Source organism: Hyperoodon ampullatus (genome assembly GCF_949752795.1).
Source record: "Hyperoodon ampullatus genome assembly, chromosome: 17".
NCBI lineage: Eukaryota > Metazoa > Chordata > Mammalia > Artiodactyla > Ziphiidae > Hyperoodon > Hyperoodon ampullatus.
Window position 1 is genome coordinate 38,123,341 of NC_136930.1, and position 27,757 is coordinate 38,151,097.

Consider the following 27,757-nt stretch of genomic DNA (forward strand, 5'->3'; position numbering starts at 1 on the left):
TGGCGCCCAAGACACGAGGGCACATCCCCCGAGAGGACCTAGGTAGTAGGAAATCTCAGAAATGAAGTGGGGAAATTTAAAGCACCGAAAACAAACTTTGCCTAGATCACAGTTTGAACCTGTAGTGTTCACTGCCTTTTACGAAGACAATGAGGCCTATTGATGAGGCTGTTTCATTTGCTCGCTGAGAAACTCCCAGGGAACCGCGGAAACCAACCTGCGACCCAGCTTACCCGGAAAACCAACCTGCGACCCAGCCTACCCGCAAGCCATCTCCCAAGGCAACTGGGAGGAGGCGTGGTCTGAGGATAGGCCCCGCTCTCTTTCTCCAACTCAAATAACGATTGGCTTGGAGGCGCGGCGGTGGCTCCGCGAGGCGGATCCAGGATCCCCAGCTCTGGCTGGGCTGCGCAGCCATTTTGGACTGTGTGGGTTTCCGGGACGTACAGAGAGCGTCCTAGGTCCCGGGGGTTCCGTAGATTACAGGCCCAGGGCCCACGTCCGAGTGTCAGGTTGGAGCCGGGAAACGTCCCGGCGGGTAGCGGCGGCGAGGGCAGGATGAGCGCGGAGGCGGCGGACCGGGAGGCGGCCACCTCCAGCCGGCCCTGCACCCCGCCGCAGACCTGCTGGTTCGAGTTCCTGCTGGAGGAGTCGCTGTTGGAGAAACATCTGCGCAAGCCCTGCCCGGGTAAGCGCGGCGCCTGCAGCTCGAGCGGAGCGGGACCCGGCCACCGGCGCTGCCCTCCCGTCTCTCACCGTCCCGCGCCTTCTCGGTCACGAACCTGCGGCTCGGAAGGCGGGGACCGGAGCCGAGCTCTGGCGAGGCCCCCGGCTAAGTATTAAACACACCAGTGCGGGGGCACTGCTGTGGGAGGCCAAAGAAAGGCGCAAAACAAAGGCGCTTCCGCATCCACCCCCTTTTACTGTTCGGGGTTTTAACACCTGCGAGATGGCCTTGTGAGAGTATTTGGGTTGGGGAGGCTGGCTCGAACCCTCCTCTTGACAGAACCCCGCACAGTTTGGGGAGATGGGGAGAAATCAGCGGTTCGGGGGCTGATCCTGACACTAATCAGTTAACTATCTTAGGTTCCCATTTAACTGTTTTATTCCTCAACGAGGAGACTTTAGCGACTCTTAATTATATACTTCAAAGTTAAGCTGTAAATCAAAATGAAGAAATCTTTGAGAGCAGAAAAAAACTACAATTGCAAGATGGTTATTGTATAATGATGATCATGATTAATATCCCAGTTAATGAGTGCTCTCAGGGAAGGTGGAAAACCCCAGGCATTTCTGGAAAGAGGTACTGGCATGAAAAGGTAAGTTCCTTAGATGATATTTTGCTGATAAAGTTCGAATCCAGATGTGGCTTGTTCAGTCTAATAGACTGGCCTTAGTCTCCTGGTGGAGACTGCTGTGCGAGAAGTTAGTGTACTTCACTAGGGCCGTTTTACCACCATTATGTTCTTTTAATTAATTGCTTTTGACTAACGTTTGTTGAGTGTTTCTGCGTGCCAGTCACTGTGCTTAATGCTTCATATCTGTTATCTCATTTAATCAGTCTTCATAGTAATCCTGTGAGGTAGGTGGCATTATCCTCTATTTTGCATGACAGAAACAGGTGCAGAGGTAACTTTATGCAGGTCCCACTAATTAAGCGTTAAAACAGTGATTCTAAAGATGACATCTCTTTCCTCTAATTGACATTCGTTGTTTGCTGAACTGAAAATCTATAACCATTATGTTCTTCTCTGTAAAGTGCTTTCTTCTGCAGGAACCTGTTTTCCTTTCTTCCTTACACCCTTCCTGATCTTTCCCTTTAATCCCCAGGCACACTTCTTATAAATCATAATCCTTAGTTATTCTAACTACACAACTGTTTGGATTTTTTTTTAACTTTCTTTTTAATTGAAGTATAGTTGATGTACAATGTTTCAGGTGTACAGCAAAGTGGTTACGATATATATATATATATATTCCTTTTCAGATACTTTTCCATTATAGGTTATTGTAAGATATTGAATATAGTTCCCTGTGCTATACAGTAGGTCCTTGTTTATTTTATATGTATCTGTCAATCCCAAATTCCTAATTTATCCCTCCCTCCTTTCCCATTTGGTAACCATAAATTTGTTTTCTTTGTGAGTCTATTTCTGTTTTGTAAATAAGTTCATTTGTATCACTTTTTAAGATTCCACATAAAGTGATGTCATATGACATTTGTCTTTCTCTGTCTGACTTACTTTTCTTAGTATGATAATCTCTAGGTCCATCCATGTTGCTGCAATGGCATAATTTCATTCTTTTTTATGGCTGAGTAATATTCCAATGTATATATGTACCACATCTTCTTTATCCATTCATCTGTCAGTGGACACTTGGATTGTTTCCATGTCTTGGCTATTGTGAATAGTGCTGCTATGAACTTATGGGTGCATGTATCTTTTCAAATTAGTTTTCGTCTTTTCCAGATATATGCCCAGGAGTGGGATTGCTGGATCATATAGTAACTCTATTTTTAATTTTTTAAGGAACCTCCGTATTTACATTCCCGTCAATCATGTAGGAGGGTTCCCTTCTTTCCACACCCTCTCCAGCATTTATTATTTGTAGATGTTTTGGTGATGGCCATTCTGACTGGTGTGAGGTGATATGTCATTGTAGTTTTGATTTGCATTTCTCTAATAGCGATATGGAGCATCTTTTCATGTGCCTGTTGGCCTGTTTGGATTCCTTGTGGTCAAAAACTAATACAGTGAATCCTTTGGATCTTCATAATTAGAACTTAAGTTCAAGGATTATTTTCTTTTAAATCCTAGATCCTGCACCAGTTCAACTTATAGTCCAGTTTTTGGAACAGGCTTCTAAACCTTCAGTTAATGAACAGAACCAAGTTCAACCTCCACCTGATAACAAGAGAAATCGTATTTTAAAGCTTCTTGCTCTTAAAGTTGCTGCACATTTGAAGTGGGACTTAGACGTATTAGAGAAAAGGTATACAAGATTTAAATCAATTTATTTTTAGTACTATTAGATATCTTGGTTTATTTCAATATGTGTTCTTATAACATTGGCCCTTAAGATGAAAATTATTTTTCTCTGCATTCTTGGTAAAATATGCAAGTAGTTTTCAAAAGGTATAAGAAAATATTTGACTATTAGATGAATTTAAATAACCTTTTAAAGTATAAACATGGTGTTATCAATAATGAGCCATTTTATTATTGTTCTTCTTTTTGATGTGGTAAGTAGGAAAGTCCACGCCTAAACAGTTTTAAATGTTCAGTTTACTTTTACATATCTGAAGAAAATGAATAAAAATTAATGATGGATGATACATAATGTATGGATGATTCCCTATTGAATAATTCAGTTAATTTTACTGGGCATAAATCAATCACTCTCTCTCAAACTATTAAGCTGTCTTATTAGAATCAGTGGTTATTTGTTTACAGATAAATAATTTCAAAGGCGTAGTTATAAAATGATTTGCTTTCATCCCCTTCTCACAATTTAAAAAGAAATACCTTATAGAACATTTGGGAAAATTCAGAAAATAGGAAATAATAGAGGAGGGAAGAGAAATATTTTTAACATTTTTGTATGATTTTTGTTGTTTTTCTCCCTTTATTTATTTTTATTTATTTTTTTGCACTCGGGCCTCTCCCGCCACGGAGCAACAGGCTCCAGACGCGCAGGCTCAGTGGCCATGGCTCACGGGCCCAGCCGCTCCGCGGCATGTGGGATCCTCCCGGACCAGGGCACGAACCCGTGTCCCCTGCATTGGCAGGCAGACTCCCAACCACCGTGCCACCAGGGAAGCCCTCCCTTTATTTTTAAACAAAGTTGTGAACATACCTTATATACTGTTTTGATTTGTTTTATTTCACATAGCAGGATATCATGAACATTTTCCCATTTTGTTTTTTGGAGTTTATTCCATTGTATAGATAATTTATTAACTGTTCCTCCATTGACAGTTCTCTCTAGTTTTTCACTTTTATAAATGACAGAGCCTTAAATGTCTATGTCCGTAAACTTTATCTGAATTTTGAGTTACAGCCTTAGTATAGATTGTTAAATTGCTTGGTCAAGTGGTATAAACATTTTTAAAGCACATGATGTATATTACCAGATTGCATTCCAAGAGAGTTGTATTAGTTGATACTCACACTAGTAGTATTTAAACGTTGTTTTTTTCACCATATCTTCTATAGCATTAAAATTAGAATTAAAAAAAGTTTTATTCTTTAATTTAAGGGGAAACTTATCCATTAATAGATTTGAGGCATATCAACAGGTAGCAATGTGTACAAAAAAGTATGATGTATGTGTTACACTTGGAAAATTGAGCATTGATTGGCTATTTGATGGTAAGCAATTAAAATTCTTTTAGGTGTGAAATTTATACTGTCATTATGTTAGGAGGTAATTTTTTAGAGATATATTCTGAAATACTTGTGGAAAAAATGATTTAATATTGGGAATTTGCTTCACAATAATATGGGAAGGAGGGAAGTGGGTGGAGTGGAGATGAAACAAGATTGGCCATCAGTTGATAATTGTTGAAGCTGGATGATGGGCACATTGGGCTATATTATATTATTCTGTCTACTTTTGCATATGTTTAAATTGTTTTCATAATGAAAGCTTAAAAAATCTTTTTGAATTTAATAGGTATATTTTCATATAAGTTGTTGAGACAGGTTAATAAAATGGTCCTGTAGATTTACTCCTTTAACAGTATAATTATTTTTAGTGAAAATACTGCATTGTGTATTTTGTGCTTACACAGCTTATATATCTTTTGATTCTTCCTTTTTAAGTTTGTCTGTTCCAGTATTGAATATGTTACTAAATGAACTGCTGTGCATCAGTAAAGTTCCCCCTGGAACAAAGCACGTAGACATGGATCTGGCCACTTTGCCTCCAACCACTGCCATGGCTATACTTCTCTACAATAGATGGTAAATGTTTTCATAAACCTGAAATGTGTTGGGCAGCCTCTCTTTAATTGCACTCTGACTTTCAGGGATATGCTTTTAAGTTACTCCTTCTACTCTAGGGATCTCCCAGAGGATCTTGGGAACAGTGAATCTGTTGGTGGAGAAAATTTATGACTGCATAGATGAAAAGAATTCTGAGAAAGATGTGGATGACTTACAAAGTTTTTATTATATATCAATTAGAATTTCAGATAGTTTTTAAGTCTTCTAAGGAGTACTTGAAAAAATACTTGAAGTGATATTTAGAGTGTGTTACATTTTGGTTTTTTGGTCTTTTTTACAGGGCGATTAGGACAATTGTTCAAAGTAGTTTTCCTGTCAAACAAGCAAAACCTGGACCTCCTCAGTTAAGTGTGTAAGTTGGCCAGTAAGACCCTTCCTTGGCGCTTTTTTCATCAGAATTTTTTTAAATTTTGTAAGTTTTTAATAACTCCTGGTACAGAAGGAGTGGAGCAGGAATCGGAGGGCAGAAGGCCTGCGTACAGGTGCGTTTGGAGGAGTTAGAAGGGTGAGAGATTCAGATGGTGCTTTGGCTGTCTAGACTAGAGAGCTCTGAAAGAGAAGGGAGCACTTCGTACATTGTGCCTTTCATCTTAGCATTAGCTGACCTGCTTCCAAGTATTAAGTTTGTTTTCATTTAATTAAATTTACTTGAAGGAGATATATTTGTTTTGTATGCTGGAAATTATTTTAATCTAGAGTGCAAAAGTTAATTACAATAGTTGGATCATATCCAGAGTTTTAAACCTAGTTCTTAAATTCCAGATAGCAACTTACCCAAATTTGGAGGAAGAGAGTATAGTTTCTAACTTGATACAAATGAGCTTTTGATATCAGTAAATTTTTATTCTTAAACTGAGGGTTTGTTTATCCTTAATGTCTTAATCATTAGTTCATCTCAAGAGTTTAGCAGCATTCCTAGCACATTTTAAATGCCTAAGAAATAGCTGATAAGTAAATGAATAAATGGAAGAAATCATTATTTCTAGGCAACATTATTTTCTAATGCTACCTACAAATATCACCTAAAAATATCATTAGTAGAGGGACCCTGGTGGCGCAGTGGTTAAGAATCCGCCTGCCAATGCTGGGGACACGGGTTTGAGCTCTGGTCCAGGAAGATCCCACATGTTGTGGAGCAGCTAAACCCGTGTACCACTACTGAGCCTGAGCCTGAGCAACTACTGAGGCTGCGCTCTAGAGCCTGCGAGCCACAACTAGTGAAGTCCATGGGCCTAGAAGCCTGTGTTCCACAACAAGAGAAGCCACCGCAATGAAAAGCCCACACGCAGCAACGAAGACCCAGTGCAGCCAAAAATAAAAATAAATTAAAAAAAATATATATCATTATTAGAAAATCATTTTCTGGGTAAAGTTTTTTTTTTTTTTGGTCGGGGGGTACACGGGCCTCTCACTGTTGTGGCCTCTCCGTTGCGGAGCACAGGCTCCGGACGTGCAGGCTCAGCGGCCATGGCTCACGGGCCCAGCCGCTCTGCGGCATGTGGGATCTTCCCGGACTGGGGCACAATCCCGTGTCCCCTGCATCAGCAGGCAGACTCTCAACCACTGCGCCACCAGGGAAGCCCCTGGGTAAAGTTTTGATGCTTAGCATTTGTGTTATATTTTTGTTTGTTTGCATGTCTATATCACCATGCAGATGCTTATCTTTTGTTACTTTTTAAACACCAAAAAACTTTGAGGAAATGAATAAATGAAGTAAAAAAAAAAATTTGAGTTTTTTTAAAATACAAAGCAATTGAGAAAATAATGGTAAAGGAGCATCAGCACTGAGTTTTTGCTTGTTTTTTAAGCATGAAAAGAAATAGCATTAAAAACATTTTTATTTAAATTCAACCTCACTTTCAAGAATGATCTTTAAGTTTTGAATTTTCAGTCTTTCAAGTAATGTTTGATACTCTTCAATCATTTCTCTTTTAGTATGAATCAGATGCAACAGGAGAAAGAGCTAACAGAAACTATTTTGAAAGTGGTGAGTATTGGCATCAGTTACACTCTAACCTTTCTGGGACATATTTAGAGCATGTGTAGGTGCTTCTTCTAATCTTAGGTATATAAGAGTTGGCAAGGTCTAGATGCAATGGCATTTATATTTTTACTTGTTAGAACATAGTTTGGTAATATTCTAAATCGTACATTTGAAATAATTAATTAATTAATTAATTAATTTTGGCTGCGCTGGGTATTTGTTGCTGTTCCCGGGCTTTCTCTAGTTGCGGTAAATGGGGGCTTCTCTTCATTGTGGTGTGTGGGCTTCTTATTGTGGTGGCTTCTCTTTGTTGCAGAGCACGGGCTCTAGGTGCATGGGCTTCAGTAGTGGTGGCTTGTGGGCTCTAGGGTGCAGGCTCAGTGTTGTGGCGCACGGGCTTAGTTGCTCCGCAGCATATGGGATCTTCCCAGACCAGGGCTCGAACCTGTGTCCCGTGCGTTGGCAGGCGGATTCTTAACCACTGCACCACCAGGGAAGTCCCTGTACATGTTTTTAATGTTAGTGAGAGTGCTTTACCACCAATTCTGTTGTCAAATATTTCACAGTACTTTAGCAGATGTGAGAAATCACTCTTATAGGTGATATGTTTATATTCTTTCATGTTCTCCCCAAAATCTACAATAAACATGCATTATATTTTAAAACTTTATTTTTTTAATTAAAAATTTTTTTCTTAATTTATTTTTATTTTTATTGGCTGTGCCGCACAGCTCACGGGATCTTAGTTCCCCAACCAGGGATTGAACCCGGGGCCCGACAGTGAAAGCACTGAGTCCTATCCACTGGACTGCCAAGGAATTCCCTAAACCTACTTCTGTAGTCAGAAAAATACAATTATTTTTTAATTGTTCTAGTCAGTATAAAAGTAGAAACACAGTAGTTCCCTTAATTTAAAAATGATCTCTGTAATTCTTTATTTAACACCTACAGTGTGCCAAAGATAACAACTAAAGTTCAGGGGCTGGGAGAGGAGAAGGAAGATAAGAGACAGTCTGTATCTATGTACAACAGATAATGTATTTTTAATGTAGAAGCAAAAAACCTGCATCATTTTAATATTATTATCTAATGCCTACTAAAAGTGGCTGGCACATTGAAGCATACAAAACATTTCTTGAATAAATCAGTGGAACTGTGCAAATCTTTAAAACATTTTTCATTATTAACTTTTTTATAGAAGAAAGACATCAATCTTTTCCAATATGTGTTTTCTAATTTCACAGTAGGAACCTACTGTTTCATTAAAAAAATTTATTTATTTATTTATTTATTTATTTGGCTGCACTGGGTCTTAGTTGTGGCACTTGGGATCTTTGTTGCCGTGTGCAGGATCTTTTTTTTTTTTTTTTAATTTTTTATTTATTTATTTTTGGCTGCATTGGGTCTTCGTTGCTGTGCACGGGCTTCCTCTAGTTGTGGCGAGCGGGGGCTACTCTTCGTTGTGGTGCACAAGCTTCTCATTGCGGTGGCTTCTATTGTGGCAGAGCACGGGCTCTAGGCCTGCGGGCTTCAGTAGTTGTGGCATGCGGCCTCAGTAGTTGTGGCTCGCAGGCTCAGTAGTTGTGGCGCATGGGCTTAGTTGCTCCGCGGCATGTGGGATCTTCCTGGACCAGGGCTTGAACCCGTGTGCCCTGCATTGGCAGGCGGATTCTTAACCACTGTGCCACCAGAGAAGGCCCCTGTGTGCAGGATCTTTTAGTTGTGGCATGCAGGATCTTTAGTTGCAGCATGCAAACTCTTAGTTGCGGCATGTGGGATGTAGTTCCCGGACCAGGGATCGAACCCAGGCCCCCTGCACTGGGAGCGTGGAGTCTTAGCCACTGGACCACCAGGGAAGTCCCTCTTTTTTTTTTTTTTAAGATAATTTTAACAAATATAATTGCACTCCTGCTATGTTAGAAACATTTTAAAAATAGATTAATACACTAAGGTAGTAAGTATCCTGTAAATATTTTTTGGTTACTATAGTCCAGTGCTGCCATTTTTGTATTTTAATAATTTGTTTATTGAACTTTTGTAGCTAAAAGAACAAGCTTCTGATTCTATCTTGGTACTAGAGGCAGCCCTTAAGTTAAACAAGGATCTTTATGTCCACACGATGAGAACGCTAGATTTATTGGCCATGGAGCCAGGCGTGGTAAATGGAGAGACTGAGAGTTCCACTGTTGGACTGAAAATCAAAACCGAGGAGATGCAGTGCCAGGTATTTATTTCAGTAGTTAATCAATGCATAGCAAATTTTTGGAAAATCTTGTTTTTAATTAGAATTTATTTCTGCCCTTGTCCCTTTGATTTTGACTTCAGATGCTATTAAGACTTTGTATTGTATTTAATTTGTGAATTTTATAAGACCTCACTTGAAATTTTTCTAAAAGAAATGGAAGGAAAATTTCGTTTGATCTTTTGTCTCTGAACTGGTTTCCCAGTTGTATTTAGGAGACTGACAATGCAGTGAGTATGTAACTAATTTACAGTTCATTCATATTATTAGAAATCTAATCATACCAAAAAAACAAAACAAAACTAATATTGTACTAGACTTTGAAAAATATGGGCTACTAGAGAAGCACCTAGTTTTTCAAAGATCTTAAGGTTGCCTGCTTTCTGTAACTCTGTGCTGTAGTTCCTTTGTTGCTTTCAGTTGTTGTTTGTTGTTAGATATTTTTTGTATTGATGTCTTCTTTTTTCCTGCTGGATAGTAAACTCTTTGAGGTCTCTTTTTTTAATATATTTGCCTCTTTCTCACTTTCCAGCCCAGAATCTTGAGTATAATAAAAATTTAAAAATATTTGATGATTGCCTAGAGGGGGCCACTAGCCTTTTACATTCTGTGTTCTTTTTACATTCTATGTTCATTGTGTGAGTTGGCATAACTTCTTTTTTTTTTTTTTTTTTTTTTTTACTTGATACCTTTTTTATTTTATTTATATTTTATTTTTATTTTTGGCATAACTTCTTTAATCCCTATTTCCCAATCCTGAAAGGGCAGAAGTAGCTCTGACTTTAAAGGGTTCGGAGGTACCTTTTCAGATTAGCTGGTTCTGGAGTTGAAAATAATCCCTTTTCAAGACTTGTTAAGCTGGAGTCTTGTACAGTAGGAGGAGGAGTCAAGAGGCATTGACAGTTGGTAACCACTTTAAATGGTCAATGAAACTTCCATGTAGGAGGTTTCTGGTGCTGTCATATCTTATACTCACTGAGTCTGTTTAAAAGTCTTGGTAACATGTCTGATTTTCACAATGTAGTGGATGATATGACCTGAAAAAACAGAACTCTTACATAAATGTGCTAGGTAAACCCTATCAAATATTCTTTTAATTACATAGCTGAGCCATAATTTCTGTTTTTTGAATAGCAAATTAGTACTGATACTCATTTCCTGGCATGTTAATGTTTAAAGTGCATTTGCAGTCTTTATGTTACTAAAATTTACCTGACTCAAAAGAAAAACCTTAAATTTTTCCTTAGTTAAACCAAAAGTATTACTGTCCTTCAGGGCAGCTTCATTATCAGATTTGTTTTTTTTGTTGTTGTTGTTTTAACCTACTGACCACCTCTTAACTGTAGAATTTAGACTTGTTTTAATGGCTAGTCAGTATAATTATACTTGAAAGTATCTTTTTGGTATCTTGTACTCTGCCTGGAAAGGGGAATTATATGTAACTGTAATACGTATGCATATGTATGTGTGTTTATGTGTGTTTAAATCTTTCTCTATTATGTATACACACACATACTATTTTTAAAAATTTCTTTAGCACTCTTTTACCCTAGATGGAAGGAAGCGCTCTAGAATGATAATCAGCCCAACATTAAATGTGGATTAAATAGTGCAAAGCAGTATTCTAGAGGCTGAGAAGAATTAATCTTGATTTGTTGAACAGGGCAGAATAGTATCTATAATGCATATCAGTAAAAAGTAGTTCAGTCATGAGTACCAGAGACTATTACAGCTTAGGAGTTCAGAGGGGGAATGAGTATCTGTTGGCTAAGGTTGGTTTGGTGTAAATGGAAATACGGGGTGTGGAATGAAGTTCATTTGTAGATCTGATGTGAATGGGGAATTGAGAAAACTGGTGTGATTGAAATAGAGGAGAATAGAGAGGTTTGGAGAGAGAAATTAGTCCAGATTCTGAGATCCTTGAAGATCAGGCCTTGGGGTTTGAACTTTCTCTTACCTGGGGGAATAATTCGAAGGCTTTTTAAGAAAGTCATACTGAGAAGACAGATCAGTCAGCCTTGTGTAGAGTAAATTTGAGATAGAGTATTAGGAACCTAGAGATCTGGCTTCAAGTCTGGGCTCTGCCAGTATTTGGTTATATGCTTTTAAGCAGAGATGTCACTTTCTGGGCCTTAGTGTTCTTGTTCATAAAATGGCCAAGTTGAACTTAGCCTTTGAGTTCTGCATTCAGTAAATCTAGGTATCAATTTATGAACGTTCTTGGAAAAATGTACAGGTTCTATATTAGAAAAAGACAACTGGAAATGCACTATCGTTTTATAGTCATTCAAATTTCTCAATATTTTATTCTGGCAAGTTCTGTGATAGTAGACATTTGCCCCTTCTATCCCTTTTGGAGAGACACCCCGGTGGCTGTCCCCCTATTCTATGTTAGAAGAACCCCCTACCTTCTGAGACTCGATGGGAGGCAGAGCCTGTTTCCTATAATAAAACTGAAAACTCCAGACACGAGCGTTCTCTAGCCCTTATCCTGCTCCAGGGCAAGTATGTCACATAGGTGTGACAGACAGATACATTTAGTTTAGACTGAATTAGGAGCTAGCTAGTAAGTCAGTGAAATGGGGAGGGTAGATAATGCGTTGTGATGGTGAGCCAACAGCAACAGTGACAGTAAAATCTAGCTTCCAGGGGCAGCCCTGGCAGAAGTGGAGCTGCTGCTTTCAGTGTCTAGTGCTGGTGGCTGCAGGTGACATGATCTGTGGAGTCTAGTGTTGAGGTGGCTGCAGTGGTGTTTCACTGCATCAGTTTTGGCTCTTGTTCTGGCTGCTTGCTTCCCTTCCCCTGTTTGTTTTCCAAGCCTTATTCTTTGGCTTTCCCAGTAACTCTGTAGGCCACCTGACATCCTGAGGGTAAATCTGTTTTCTGCTTAATTCAGTCAGAGTTGACTTCTGTTGCTTGTGACTAAGAACATTGATTGTTCCACTGCTCATTGAAATGGTTTTTTCTTTTTTGTTGTATGTGTACCTGTGTTTTGCTGAGATGAAGATGCCTTTGAGTTTTGTCAGCTCTTAAGTTCCTGAAAAATTACTGAGCAAATTGGTATTCATTACCATTTTAGGTGTGTTATGATTTGGGTGCAGCATACTTCCAGCAAGGCTCTACAAATCCAGCTGTCTATGAAAATGCCAGAGAAAAATTTTTTAGAACCAAAGAACTAATTGCAGAGGTAAATACAGTCATAACAGGCATATGATTTTCAGTCCTTTAAAACATCTGTATGTTTTTTGGCTTTAATTTTTCTGATGATAAAAAAACCCAGTAAGTGTTCATTGTTGTAAATTTGGTAGTTCAAAAAAGTAGTGAAAACATCAAAAAAAATCTGTAATACCCCTTTCGTGGTTTTAGCTTATTTTTTTTCCAGTTTTTATTCTTTATGTTTTTATACAGTTAAGCTCATGCTGTAATATACTATTTTGTATCTTGCTTAAATATTTGAATAGATATTTTAAATGTATTCTATTCTGTTGTATAGTTGTGCTGTGATTTCATTTTCCTAATGTTTGGGCATTTAGATTGTTTACTGTTTTTATTTATTATAAAGTTGCAAAATTTATATCTCCAAGCATAAATTTTTGTTTGGACTTTAGATACTTTCAAGTTAAATTCCTGCAAGTAGAATTACCATGTCAATGGTCATTATTTTTTTAAAGGATGTAATATGTAAAGCCAAATTGCTTGCTAGGTACATTTCTCTGAAGGCACTCCAATCAGCAGTGAATTTTTTTTTAATTGCTAATTTGATGTGATCTAGAATATCTTTTAAAGATTTGCATTTCCTTGGTTCCTAGTAGGGTAAACATTTTCATGTGTTTGTTGTTTGCATTTTTCTTTTTGTGATTCAGAAAACTGAATTTTAAAGTATATAACTAGGTTTCTGTATGCCTGGTGCCCAGAAAAATTCCCACTTCAATCTTTCCTTTCTTCACCAGAGACATTGATTAAATGTACTAGAGATTTTCTTTATTGGGAATCCCCATTTTACTTTGTCTGGGGCACTCATCAGATTTCTAATTTTATGGCATTTCAGGTATAGTAGTTTAAAACTTTAATTTTTTAAAAAAGTGTGTCTTTTAAAATTTTTTTTCTGTTTTGATGGAAGCATTTCTGTTTATTCCAGTTGAGTGAAGATTGAGTTTTCTTTGCTCATTTAAATCTCTGCAAGTACATGTATTTTAAAATATTTTAAGCTTGTTTTTAACAGTGTTCACTCTTTGTTAGTATCTTAATTTTCATACCTACATAGAGTAATAATAATGTCTACCTTTATGTTGGCCTGAAAACTCTAAACCAGGAGTCAGCAAACTTTTTTGTAAAGGACTAAATAATAGATATTTTAGGCTTTGTGGGCCATATACAGTTTCTGTGGTATAGTCTAATTTGTTGTTATGGTTTTTTTCCCGCCTTTACAACCCTAAGAATTGTTCTTAGGTCAAGAAATCTATAAAAACAAGCCATGGGCTGGATTTGGCCTGTGAGCAATATTTTGCTGACCCCTGCTCTAAACCTTTTAATTTTTTATGGTTCCTCCAGCCCTGAATTTTCCATTAGCATTTTCTTGTACTGTTAAAATGCACTAAATGGGTGCTAGACTATTGTTTCTATTACACTGATGAATAATGATATATACCTCTTACTTTACAGATAGGTTCATTATCTCTTCATTGTACCATAGATGAGAAGCGGTTAGCTGGCTATTGTCAAGCGTGTGGTGTTCTTGTACCTTCTTCTGATAGTGCATCTCAGCAATTGACTCCATATAGTCAAGTCCATATTTATTTGAGATCTGGCAACTATCAGGTAAGATGTGTGATGGGGATACAATAGTGTAATCGAAAAGCACTGGAAGCCAGACAGCTGAGTTCAGATCCTGACACCACCATTTACAGTTGTGCCATTTAGGGCAAGCCAGACTGTCAGATTGGCCTATAAAATAGTTTTAATAATTAAGCTTCTGGGCTTCCCTGGTGGCGCAGTGGTTGAGAGTCCGCCTGCCGATGCAGGGGACACGGGTTCGTGTCCCGGTCCGGGAAGATCCCACATGCCGCGGAGCGGCTGGGCCCATGAGCCATGGCCGCTGAGCCTGCGCGTCCGGAGCCTGTGCTCCGCAACGGGAGAGGCCACAACAGTGAGAGGCCCGCGTACCGCAAAAAAAAAAAAAAAATTAGGCTTCTTATGAGAATCAAATGAGAAGTTATAGTTTATAAACTCTAAGGCAAACCACTGGACAGATATTGACTCATTATTGATAATTCTCCTTTCTTGAAGGTATAGAATTTGCCCATTTTAAGTACATTCTGTAAGAAACTCTGTAGGCAGAACTTTTAAAATTACAGGTAGAGAACTTTTAGTTTTATGGAGCCTAAAGTCTTGTGTCTGATCTGAAAGTATGGCCTTGTAACCCTGCCTTCTTAGCCACTGCAAACATTAAGAGTGAAGGAGAAAGTGAGCAGAGCGGTTTTGGTAGGTTTGGATAGTCTATTACGTAGCCCATTTTGCCAGGGAGTCTGGTCATCATCTCAGTTTTAATCATGAAAAGGGCTTAAATTAGTCTGTTGAGATTTTTATTGCACCCTCTGTGTATATATCTTTAGTTTTGTAATGAAAATCACTGGGAATTAGAATTTGTACTTTTAAAATCTTTTTTGGAAAGCCTTCATTCTAGGAAGTGAACAGTGCCTTCATGTTATTTAATTCAAAACAGAAATTATGAAATGACAAAGCTATAGCATACCTTTAGTTTTGTGTCTCCAAATGGACTTTTAGCCTAGGTTTTTAGTTCAGTCTTCTCAACTAGAGTTTATTTTTTTTCAAAGAAAATAGAAGAGAGGGGATAAGTACTTCCTCTCCCTCCCTCTGGCCTCTTTTTTGCAAATTCTGCTTTGCCCTAGGGAAGAAAATTAAACTTTCTTGAAGATAGATTTCAGCTACAGATGAAGTTATTAAACACTAGAGATCTTTCAGTTACGTATTCCTAGTACAGGCTTATGGAGGGTGGGGATCAATTATGATAAGATATAGAATCTTTAAGAAGGTCCCTAGAATGGTAAGACCTGTGCAAACGAGACCTTGGAAATATTAGTCATACATAGGCACATATTACTGTGAATACAATAAAGTGCCAAAATGTGTCACTCAGAAAGTAGTGTAATGGGTAGCTAGGAAGGGGGAAAGAGCAATTTTGTTGCAACTCTGAAATTTATCACTTCAGTTATGTATGCAGGAGTATCTTAGAAATCATGTTTACCTTTTTCTGTGTTTTGGTAATAAGATTCTGTTTGTATTAACTATATATTTTTGTTTTGTGCTGATGAAGTAGTTATTGAACAGTTGTAACAAATGTGTCTTCTCACATTTAGGAAGTGGCTTACTTGCCCCTGTGTAGCCTATGTTTTGCTATGGAGGTGAAACAGTGGTTGCTTTATAGTTTTGAAACCATTTTTGTCAGTGCTTTTGTGGTAGAGCTGATTAGCTTTAGCTGTTTCCAGAAATCCCCACACTATCACCCCTTCTTTCTCTCTTCCATTGATAAAGAGATAAAGAGTTGATAAAGAACAGAAAAAGACTCTAATAATATGGGTGTTTCTGTAATTCACTAAATAATATATTTTAAAACATTTAAATTGATTAGAATAGTTTCTTAACATGTTATATTTAGATGGATTATTTTTAATTAATTATTTTAGTGTTTTAAAAAGTTTGTTGTATGGGGGGCTTCCCTGGTGGCGCAGTGGTTGAGAATCTGCCTGCTAATGCAGGGGACACGGGTTTGAGCCCTGGTCTGGGAGCATCCTACATGCCGCGGAGCGACTGGGCCCGTGAGTCACAACTACTGAGCCTGCGGGTCTGGAGCCTGTGCTCCGCAACAAGAGAGGACGCGATAGTGAGAGGCCCGCGCACCGCAATGAAGAGTGGCCCCCGCTTGCCACAACTAGAGAAAGCCCTCGCACAGAAACGAAGACCCAACACAGCCAAAAATAAATAAATTAATTAATAAATTCCTACCCCCAACATCTTAAAAAAAAAAAAAAAGTTTGTTGTATGAACCCCTCCCCATTTTTTTGGCTGCACTGCGCGGCCTGTGGGATTTTAGTCCCCCTGCAGTGGAAGTGCAGAGTCTTAACCGCTGGACCGCCAGGGAAGTCCCTGAACCCCTATTTAAAGTGGATGAGAAGAATTTAAAAACTTTCTCTCTAATAACGTAGCTGAATTACTTCTTATTCATTGATTCTTCGCTCACGTCTCACTTTTGATCTTCAATTTTCAAAAAGGGTGAGGGAGTGCTATTTGTATCTGTAACGTAATTTTAAAATTTTAGAAAGAGAAGATTTTCCTAGCAAGATTTTTTTTTTTTTACCTAGCAAGATGTTTGGATGATTTTCTTCACTGTGTAATTTCTATTATAGAAAGACTTTAAATTTTATTTAAAAAAATTTTTTTGGAAAGATTCTTTCATGATTTTTGAAATGGATGCAATTTTGTGTCTGTGTTCTAGGAGGTAACAAAGATTTTCGCTGAAGACAATTTAACCTTCAGTTTACCTGTGCAGTTCCGGCAGTCAGTCCTAAGAGAGCTCTTTCAGAAAGCTCAACAGGGGTAAGGAAGTGAATTACTTTTTGATTTTTGAATAAAAGGGTAAGTGTGCATTTCAGATTTATCAAAAACATCCCTCCAAACTACCTGTATGTCTGACACAATACTTTCACTTTTTTTTAGTATATGGGAAGTTAACGTGGCCAGAGGAGCCACTTTAATGTTCATCTAATGCATTTCAAAAGTGCTTGGGGAAAAAAATTTACATAGCAGAATTTGATTCTGTTACCTCATCTGTATAGCTAAATTGTCCCTTGATAAATTCAAGACCTTCCCATGACTTAGGTATTTACTAACGTGCCTGAATATCGTAAGATCTTACCTCTCAAGAATAAATGGCTTATTGTGATTTTAGTTTTGCAATATATTCCTTTTTATTAAAAAAAAATAGTGTATCTGCTTTTGTATTCTACAGAAATGAAGCTCTAGATGAAATCTGTTTTAAAGTCTGTGCCTGTAACACAGTCCGTGATATATTGGAAGGGAGAGCGATTGGTGTTCAATTTAACCAGCTATTTCTTAGACCTAATAAAGAGAAAATAGACTTTCTTCTTGAGGTAAGACGTTTTTTCCCCTTTTGATTTATAATTTTGCTTTAAGTTTACCAATGATCTCTTAGCTACCAAATCCAGTGCCCTCTTTTCTGTCTTCGTCTGACTTGCCTCTGGCTGATAGTTGTTACTACTGATAGACCACGATCTCCAACCCTATCTTCTGCTGGAGCTCTTTTCTGGTTCTCCTCCATCACTGGGTTTTCCTTAGTCCTCCACTGACTTCTCTTTTGCTCTCCCGTTAATGTTTTTATTTACAAAAGTTTTGTCCTTGGCTCACTCAACTTCTCATATCACTTTTTATTCTCATCCAAAACCTTAGTCACCTGCTCACTAAAACCCCTTGAATCATACTTCTTGCCTCTCATGTGAGCTCCAGAATCTGTGTTTCTACTGGATCTTTCTCTTTCTTTAATAGTCTTAATGTAATAGACCTTGAGAGGAGTACATAGAGTGCAATTAATACCATTTAGTTCTAAACATACAACACTGCCAATGCCCTGGAAGTCCTTCTTATGCTCCTTACCAAACCCTCTCTGCCTCTCCTTGAGGAAACCACTGTCCTGTGTTTTGTGATAATCATTTCCTTGCTTTTCATTACAGTTGTATCACCTTTGTATGTACCCTTAAAGAATATTCTTTAATTTGCCTGTTTCGAACTTTACATAAATGAAATCATACAAAATAAATTCTTTGTCTCTCAGTGAACATACTTGAGATGTTTTTTCAAGTTGTATGCAGGTACAGTTTTTTTTTTCCATTGCTGTAAGGTGTTACAACATTATATGACCATGTCACTATTTATTTATTTATTTATTTTTAAGATGATGGACATTTGTGTTATTTACAATTTGTGGCTATTGTGCTTCTTAGGACATACTGTACATATATCCTGGTGCACCCACATACGATTTATCTGTTACATTCCTGGAGAAGGTTTATCTGCAATATTAGTATATAATTTCCAAATGTTTTTGCCACTAGCATGCATGAGAGTTCTCGTTGGTCAGGATCTTTGTCACCACTTGGTATTGTCAGATTTCCTGTCAGGGTCATGGTATAGTGGTATCTCGTTGAGGTTTTAACATCCCTTTCCTTTATTACTGAGGAATTTAGCAGCTTTTCATTTATTTTTTGCACATATAGATTTTGTCTTTTTTTTTTTTTTTTTTTTTTTTTTGCGGTACGCGGGCCTCTCACCGTTGTGGCCTCTCCTGTTGCGGAGCACAGGCTCCGGATGCGCAGGCTCAGCGGCCATGGCTCACGGACCCAGCCACTCCACGGCATGTGGGATCCTCCCGGACCGGGGCACGAACCCGTGTCCCCTGCATCGGCAGGCGGACTCTCAACCACTGCGCCACCAGGGAAGCCCTAGATTTTGTCTTTTGAGGTACCCATTCCAAGTGGTATGCCTCATTTTTCTGTTGAATTGTCTTTTTTTTTTTCTTTTGCAGGAATTTTTTATATATTCTGTCCTTTACTAGTTTTAAATACTGCAGGTATCTTTTCTGCATTTAACTTCTCTTTTAACTTTTTATTATTTTAAAAGTTCTTAATTTTAATATAATAAAATTTATCAATCTTTTCCATAAAGGAAAAGATCAGTGGATTTCTGTGTCTTGTTTAAGAAAGCTTTTCATATCCTGTAGTCCTGAAAATTGTCCTATATTTTACCTTCTAAAAGCTCTAGAGCTTAGCTGCCTTTTCATATTTAGGTCTTTACTCCACCTATGATTGATTTTTGTGTATTAACATGAAGTAGGGGGTCTGATGTCATTTTTTTCCTCACTTGTTCCAGTACCATTTATTGAAAGTTCCATCTTTTTTCTACCGATCTCCAGTGCTACCTCTCTTGAATGCCAAGTATCCATATGTGTGTGGGCCTGTCTCTGGGCTGTGTTCTGTACCACTTTTCTGTTTGTTTACCCATACATCTGTATCCCTGTCTTGATATCATCTGAAGTACATACCTTGTTTTTCAAAGTTGTGTTGGTTATGCTTGTCTTTTTGCGTTTTCTTGTAGACAGTTGACTCAGATTGTCAAATTTCACAAATAAGCCTGTTGGATTTTTGTTTGGAACTACATTACCTTTAAAAGCCAATTTGTGAAAAATTAGTGTCTTTACAATATTGAGTATTCTCATCTGTGAACTGGTATAGGTTTTGATTTATTTAGGCGTTCTTTAATGCCCTTTAAAGCTTTATAATTTTTCCATAGAAGTCTTTTTATTTTATTTTTTTTATGAACTTGAAAATAGTTTATGCATTGGTATAGAGGTATGGTTGAACTCCGTATAATGATTTTGTTTCCAGCTACTTTGCTAAACTCTTAAAAATTCTGTTTATCTGTAGGTTCATTTGTTTTTCTAAATAGTCTTTATCTGTAAATAATGCATTTTGGTTTTTTCATTTTCTAGCCTTTTCATTTTTATTTCTGTGTACTTGTTCTTACTGTGCTGACAATGATCTCCAGTACAATGTTTGGTAGAAAGGGCTCTGATGGGCTTCCTGGTCTCATTCTTAGTCTCAAAAGCTTGTACTCTTTCACTGTTCAGAATGATGTTTATTATGGGTTTTTCTTATAGTTACTCCATATCTGATTAAGGAAGTTTCTGTTTATCCTTAATTCACGGAAGGCTCTTATTTTTAAAAAATCATGAATTATTTTTAATTTTATTAAATGCTTTTTCTATGTCTATTATGATAAGCACGTAGTTTTTCTCTTCTAATTGGTTAATGTAGTGAAGTATATTAATTTTTAAGTGTTGAAGTACCTTGTCTGGATAAACCCAACTAGGTTGTGATCTTTTTTTTAAACTGAGATATAATTGACATGTAACATTGTATTAGTTTTAGGTCATGTTATGATTGTTTTTAATATATATTGCTGGATTTGGCTTGCTAATACTTTAAGATTTTTTTACATTTGTGTGTGAGATTGATGCATCTGTTTTTTTTCTTTCTTGTCCTGTCTTTGATTTTGTTACTAAGGTCATGTGCCTCATAAATAAATGGAGGTATGGATCATTTCTTTTTGCCTGGAAAAGAAAATGGACTCATTGCTTTTTTTCAGTGTTTGGTAAAATTTACCAATGATGTATTTGGGCCTGGAGATATTTTTTGTGGGAAGATCTTTGGCATTGATTCAATTTCAGTGATTTCATCCGCTGTTCTTTTTTCTTGATTAGTTTTGAGAAGTTCTTTTCTAAGAATTTGTCCACTTTATCTAAATTTTAAAGTTGATTAATATTAATGTTTTTAGTTATCTTTTCAGTGTTTATAGCATCTGTAGAGATGTCACCTATTTCATATTTTTCATTTTTAAAAAGTTGAGGTGAATTCACATAACATCTCTGTTATGTTGCTTATCGAGAGTTACCACATATTCCCGAACACATGAGGACACATGTACAATGCATCTCTATATTTGAATAAACAATCTCATGAAAGTACACTAAAATATTATTTATCATAAGATCCTACGTATGGTAGCAAACTTAATTTATTTATACAGTGGGGCAAAATTATTAGAATGTAAATATATTGTACATACTCCAAGATGCTCAGATGTGTTATGTACTGATAGCGTAACCTATTCATCTGAGCAAAGTACTTTTAAGATACTGTTTCTGAGCATGGTAATTAAAAATACTCTTATTCCTTTTTTTCTTTTCATAGCTTCATTGGGATGTAATTTGCATACCATACAATTCACCCATTTAAAATGTACAATCAGTGATTTTTAGTATGTTCATAGAGTTGTGCAGCCATCACCTCAGCCAGTTTGACAACATTTCATTCCTCTCTGCCCATCTGCAACAAAACTTCTTATCCATTAGCGGTCATTTCCCATTTTCCCTCAATCCCTTCAACCCTAGGCAACTGTTAATCTACTTTTTGTCTCTATAGATTTGCCTGTTTGGACATGTCATATAAATAACTGACTTCTTTCACTTAATGTTGAAAACCTGAAAAATTTGGTCCATGTTGGAGTGTGTATCAGTACTTCATTCTTTTTTATAGCTGAATAGTATCCCATTGACTGGATATGCTCTTCAATGTCTATTTTGAGTGTTCATTCATCAGTTGATGGGCTTTAGGGTTGTTTACACTTTTTAGCTCTTATGAATAATGCTGCTATAAACATTATATAATTTAATTTTTGTGTCAACATATTAGAGAATATTTGACAATTTCTTAAGGTTAGGGAGCTTTTACACTAATATATTCTTTTTGACTTCTTGTAAATAATATGTGGGAAGGAAGCCTAATCTAATAAACTCAGAATAAACTCAGAATAATAATAAACTCAGAATAAGGATATTATTTTTAGATAACTAATATTTTCATAGCTGGTTTCTGTTACTCTTTATTTTCATTGTTTAGTTTTTAAACCTTGGTTATCTTCTTAACCGTTGGTTCTATATACTTTAACTATTACCGATCATTCTTTTCAACTATCTAAGATGACCCTTTTCTCACTTTTCTGACAGGAACTACTGATTCTTAAAGTTATCACTCCATTTAATTTGGCAACATACTTTGTAAATTTCAGCAGGTCTTGTTCGTATGCTATATAGATTATTCTTTACTGCATATTCTTTGGTCTCATCTCCTAAATTTCTTAACCAGATCTGTGATTGATAATGTTTGAAAGGAAAATTCAGTTGTTTTTAAATCTAAACTTTCAGACTGTAGTATAATTATTTTAAAGTACCATATTCAAATAAAAATTACTCAAATTCCTAGGTATGTTCAAGATCAATAAATTTAGAAAAAGCTTCAGATTCTTTGAAAGGAAACATGGCTGCTTTTCTAAAGTAAGTGCCTTTCTTTTCTTTTTCTTAATTTTGAACTTAGTCCTGTGAGAAAAATATCTTTTATTCCTTATCGTTCTGGATTTGCCCTGCCTATCTTATAACCAGGCAAGAATTGGTATTTAAGAACAGTTATGGTTTGGATTCGTGTAGCCACATAAAACTTAGGATTCTGTCAGTTACTCCTTTGTATATTGTAGCATTGAAATCACAAATTTTAAATAAGGACCAAAAAGAAGTTTTAAAAGCTGTTTCAAATGATTGTTGTGCAGTTATTGAATGGTGGTTTTTAAAACAGTTTATTAATAAAAATTGGTTAATATGATTGTTTTCCCCAAACTAAAATTATACACTTTTTTGTTTTATAATATTTCTTACTGATCTAGGAATGTGTGTCTGGGGTTGGAAGACCTGCAGTATGTTTTCATGATTTCTTCACATGAGCTTTTCATTACATTGTTGAAAGATGAAGAACGAAAGCTACTTGTTGATCAGATGAGGAAGAGATCCCCTAGAGTAAATCTGTGCATTAAACCAGTAACTTCATTTTATGATATCCCAGGTTAGCTCTGCTAGCTAAAATGTTGGCACATTCTGCCCCTCAGTATATTTGAGGATATCCTCTTAATTTGTTTCAGATTACACGAATGCTGGTAATTAATAGACATTTACCTGTCTCTTGTAGTCATATTTCTGTCTAAGCAGCTAAGTCTTGGGACTCTGCTGAGTCTCTGATTCATGGAGATATAGGCCTAGATACATAAAAGATTTTAGCTGGGCGAGTAGACCCACGTAACTCTGCTGCTGTGTTCTTGAAGGTAAAAGACAGGAGGGGGGGAGAGCACTTGAGAACAATGAAAGGTACAGGCTTGCATGCGTTTCAGCCTATATGTCATCGTGATACTGTCTTCTGGCTAAACATTCAGCTTTGGCACCATTGCCATTTTTGCCTCATTTATTTGATGATCTTCTTCCATTTTTTTTCTCTTCTTTTATAAATATAAGTAGAAAATATAGTGCTGCTCATTAATAAGAAATACAAGCTTCAACACTTCATATAGGGGAGACAGAGAATTCAGTTGGCTGAACGAACTTTTAGCTGCTTTGGCCCTCATTAGATTTAAACTGCTTTGACAGTCCAGGTGTAAAGGGAAAGAGTAATATTAACACAGATAAAATGCTGGAAATGCATTATTGAAGACTATATCTGAAAGCCGAGTTGTAGTGAGGGATTTTAATGATCCATTCTTGGTTTTCTGGGGAAGGCAGTGCCTCCACCTCCTCACTCCCCCCTTCAGAAAACACATTCTTAATGTTTATTGCTCAAAACATTTTATACGTGCTTTTAAATAACACAGTATGTTCCAAAGTAGGAGACTGTCTATATAAGTTAAATTTTTCCATATATCCCACGTAATTCTTTCCATGTACCAGCTACTGATTTTTATGTTTTTATTTTTATTATCTTTATTAAATGCATTCATTTATTAAATGAAGACAATAAAAATTGTGTTAGGCTTTCTATATGAGAGTGAAGTTAAAACAATTTGCATTAAGTTGAATAAATCAGTTTTCAAGATGAGAGATGCTTTTAACTTATAATACTTATAAACATGCACAATTTCTCTCAGTAAATTACCATTCTCATATTTATAGGATTATGTATACCTTTGAATCAAATCATTATTTAAATGGAAACCTCTCCTTCCTTTCTTAGCCTCAGCAAGTGTCAACATTGGCCAGTTGGAGCATCAGCTGATATTGTCAGTAGATCCCTGGAGGATTCGACAGATTTTAATTGAATTACATGGTATGACTTCAGAGCGCCAATTCTGGACAGTGTCTAATAAGGTAAGACAACCCTCTCTTCAGCGCAGATAAGAAGGGACTTCCCTGGTGGTGCAGTGGTTAAGAATCCGCCCGCCAATTCAGGGGACATGGGTTTGATCCCTGGTCTGGGAAGATCCCACATGCCGCAGAGCAGCTAAGCCCGTGCGCCACAACTACTGAGCCTGTGCTCTAGAGCCCGCGAGCCACAACTTCTGAGCCTGCGTGCCACAACTACTGAAGCCTGCGTGCCTAGAGCCCGTGCTCCGTAACAAGAGAAGCCACCGCAATGAGAAGCCCACATACCACAACGAAGAGTAGCCCCCGCTCACCGCAACTAGAGAAAGCCTGTGTGCAGCAAGAAGACTCAATGCAGCCAGGAAAAAAAAAAAAAAGATAAGAAAATTACCCTTGTTTTCTGATGTAATTTCATAGAAGAGCTGTTCCCTGGCCTTTTTGGGAATAAGGACCCTTTTTATTTGTCAACAATTCATCAACAATGTGAAGGACCTGCACATGAGAGTAATTGCACTTTGAACATCCATTGACAGAGAAAATATGAAATATCCAAAAAAGATACTATTAAATCAGTAACAACAAAAAATGAGTTTATATTTCATTTGTTGTCATAACACCTACATGCATTTTCAGTATACCTGTTAATATGTGTGTAAGGTATAATATTTGTGCAGTCTGGAGCTAATACTTGCTGTGTGCTTACAGAGTATTTTTAGTTTAGTTTTTCCTATCTTCTTGAAGTCTAAAGCCTACAGTTTAGAACCACTTCATTAAAACTTCTTTTAGAACATTTTTGCTTTAGATATTCTTTTTAAAATGCCAAGCTAATGTTTCTGAAGTTGTCTATTTAAGTTTTCCTGTGTGGAAAGTGCAAATGAAAATAGCTTTTTAAACATTTCAGTGGAATGTAGCTTGAGATACAAGGGAAGCAGTCCACAGATACAGGTGAAATTAAAGTACTATGGTAGTGCTTCTAATTTAACTGCATACTCCTCCTCTGCTGAATATGTAATAAAAAGCAGCAAGAAATTGCTGTATATTTTGTGGGGCTTGAACGTAAAAGTGCAGTGAAATGAAAAATTGGTCTGAACCTTAGTTGGGCTTCTTAGCGTTGACATTGTTATTTGTGTTCATTTATATAGAGAGGAAGTATATAGCATAATAATTAAGAGCGGGAGTTCTGGTACTAGCTGCCTGAGTTTGAATGCCAGCTCTCTACTTAACTAGCTGTATAGTCTTCGGCAAGTTATTTGACTTCTGTGTGTCTCCGTTTTCTCATCTGTGAAATGGAGATAATAGTACCTATGTAATACTGTTGTGAGGATCATATGAGTTAATACGTATTAAACTCCTAGAATTTTTTTTCCTTTATTTCTATAGGCTATCCTTCAGAAAGTTCCAATCCATTTAATTATTTATTACTAGCTCATTATAGTGATTATGTTCATTTTGATTAGCCTTTCAATACAGCTATCATTTTCCTTTCTCTTTCAAAAATGACTTTTGAATGACTTTTTAAATGGGGTTGACTATTACTGAAAGATTCTTATCTAGATTTGGCTTCATGTGTGTGTATTTGTGGATTTTTATTTCTTCTAGTGGGAAATACCTTCTGTCTATAGTGGTGTTATCCTGGGAATCAAAGACAATTTAACAAGAGATTTGGTTTACATTCTAATGGCCAAAGGTTTACACTGCAGTACTGTTAAGGTGAGTAAAAGCATACATTGACGTCTGGTTAAGAATATGCTTTGTAAATGTAGCATGAAGCCAGGAATCAGAATCAGTTGTGTTTTCCTGATCTTAAAATCATGGTCATAGGCCTAGGAGGATATTTGAAAAGGCGTTTTGGTTTATTCTTTTTCCTTTTACCCTCATAGCTATGCGAAAATGGTCTTGGACATATGGCTACTACTCTATGTCTTTTAAAAAATTAGAGAACATGAATAGTTCTTATTTGTATTTAGGGTTCAGTTAGTAAAGATTGTATTCCAAGCTAAAGAAAACAAAAACAAAAATCCTTAAAATTACTTTTGTAGATTTTACATAAGGATCTATTTACGAAGTAGTCTGGGATGGAAATACAGAATTGGGAATCATCAAAGATCAACCTGGGAGAATATTCAGAACCTAGGGGATCCAGCACAGGGTCCAAAAAGAGTGGCGTGAGAAAGAGTGTGGTATGAAGACCAGACTTGTGGGGTCATAATAGCTAAGGGGATAGAGGATGTCAAGAAAAGGGGATGGACAGCACTGGGTTGCAGCCCCTAAGTCCAGTAAGGTAACTGAAAGGTAATTGAGTAGATTGTGCCATTAGAAGATCTTTGTTTAGTAAGAGCTGTTTCTTCTTCACGATGTGGGGGATAGAATCCACATTGTACGAGTGAAAGAATCATGTGGAGAGAGTAAGCGAAGGCTGCTCTTTGGAAAAATTCGAAAGAGATGTGTAGGAAAGGGCTTGGATCATAGCTGATTTGATTTATTTATTAGTCAATTATATAGGCTAATAGGGTTGTGTGCAAAATTTTAGAATGTGGAACTTTGTTGAAGGGGGTAAGGTCTAATTCTGACTATCTTAGGGGGAGAAGCTTATTTAATCGTGGAATTTTATACCTGTATGATATATGTATGTAATATTTATATAAAACTTCTAGTTTTGTTATTTTATTTTTTTTGGCCACTCTGTGTGGCATGTGGGATCTTAGTTCCCAGACTAGGGATCGAACCTGTGCCCCCTGCAGTGGAAGCGTGGGGTCTTAACCCCTAGACTGCCAAGGAAGTCCCCTAGTTTTGTTATTTTATAATTTATGTAAAACTTGTTTAGTAATGTAGCATGTATATTATATTGATTATTGGTTGTTTTTTAAAAATTACAGGTAATTCCCTGGCGGTTCAGTGGTCAGGACTCTGTGCTTCCACTGCAGGGGGCACGGGTTCAATCCCTGGTTGAGGAACTAAGATCCTACATGCCGTGTGGTGCAGCCAAAAAAAAAAAAATTTACGAAAGAATTAAGTATTTATTGGAATAAATCAACAATGCAGAGATGATAAAAAGATGATAGTCTAGCCTCACTCCCAAAGATAACCAGTGTTAACCATTTAAATTAATTCTCCTCCTCTTTGTTCTGTACTTATAAAGATGTTATTTTTTGACTCCAGAGGAAAGGTGATCCAGGCTATTCTGCTGTTTCTTTTTATAGGACTTTTCCCATGCTAAACAGCTATTTGCTGCTTGTTTGGAGTTGGTGACAGAATTCTCACCAAAACTTCGTCAGGTCATGCTGAATGAGATGCTGCTTTTGGATATTCATACACATGAAGCTGGAACAGGGCAGTCTGGAGAGAGACCACCTTCTGATCTTATTAGTAGGGTGCGAGGATATCTGGAAATGAGGCTTCCTGGTAAGACTTTTTCACAAAGCCAAATTTCAGAAATTTAGTACTCAAGTAACTGGGGAATATTCTAAAAGAATATTTACGGGACTTTTTACCATCTATGAAAAAGTTATTTGTCTTTTAAAACAGAATTCAGATGTGGAGTTCACTTGAAAACATTGGGGAAAATGTAGGAAATTATTAATTTCCTAGGATTGCCATAAATAAGTAACAGAAATTTATTTATTTATTTATTTAAAATTTATTTATTTATTTTTGGCTGCTTTGGATCTTTATTGCTGCAGAAATTAATTTTTTCATGG

General features: G+C 36.9%; 1 protein-coding gene across 1 annotated transcript in view; it reads left to right on the plus strand.

Annotated features, from left to right (window-relative positions):
* Positions 1-558: 558 nt before the first annotated feature.
* INTS8 (integrator complex subunit 8) overlaps positions 559-27,757 on the plus strand; it is a gene marked incomplete at its 5' end in the record, with an annotated part of 47,245 nt that continues 20,046 nt past the window's right edge. Inside the window, 15 exons of the mRNA XM_079722613.1 lie at positions 559-688; positions 2,820-2,994; positions 4,827-4,967; positions 5,290-5,361; positions 6,945-6,996; positions 9,035-9,217; positions 12,315-12,422; positions 13,898-14,053; positions 16,749-16,849; positions 17,262-17,403; positions 22,147-22,217; positions 22,601-22,776; positions 23,932-24,065; positions 25,659-25,769; positions 27,260-27,461. Coding sequence (XP_079578739.1) covers positions 559-688; positions 2,820-2,994; positions 4,827-4,967; positions 5,290-5,361; positions 6,945-6,996; positions 9,035-9,217; positions 12,315-12,422; positions 13,898-14,053; positions 16,749-16,849; positions 17,262-17,403; positions 22,147-22,217; positions 22,601-22,776; positions 23,932-24,065; positions 25,659-25,769; positions 27,260-27,461 — 1,954 coding nt within the window. The remainder of the gene's footprint in view (positions 689-2,819; positions 2,995-4,826; positions 4,968-5,289; positions 5,362-6,944; positions 6,997-9,034; positions 9,218-12,314; positions 12,423-13,897; positions 14,054-16,748; positions 16,850-17,261; positions 17,404-22,146; positions 22,218-22,600; positions 22,777-23,931; positions 24,066-25,658; positions 25,770-27,259; positions 27,462-27,757) is intronic.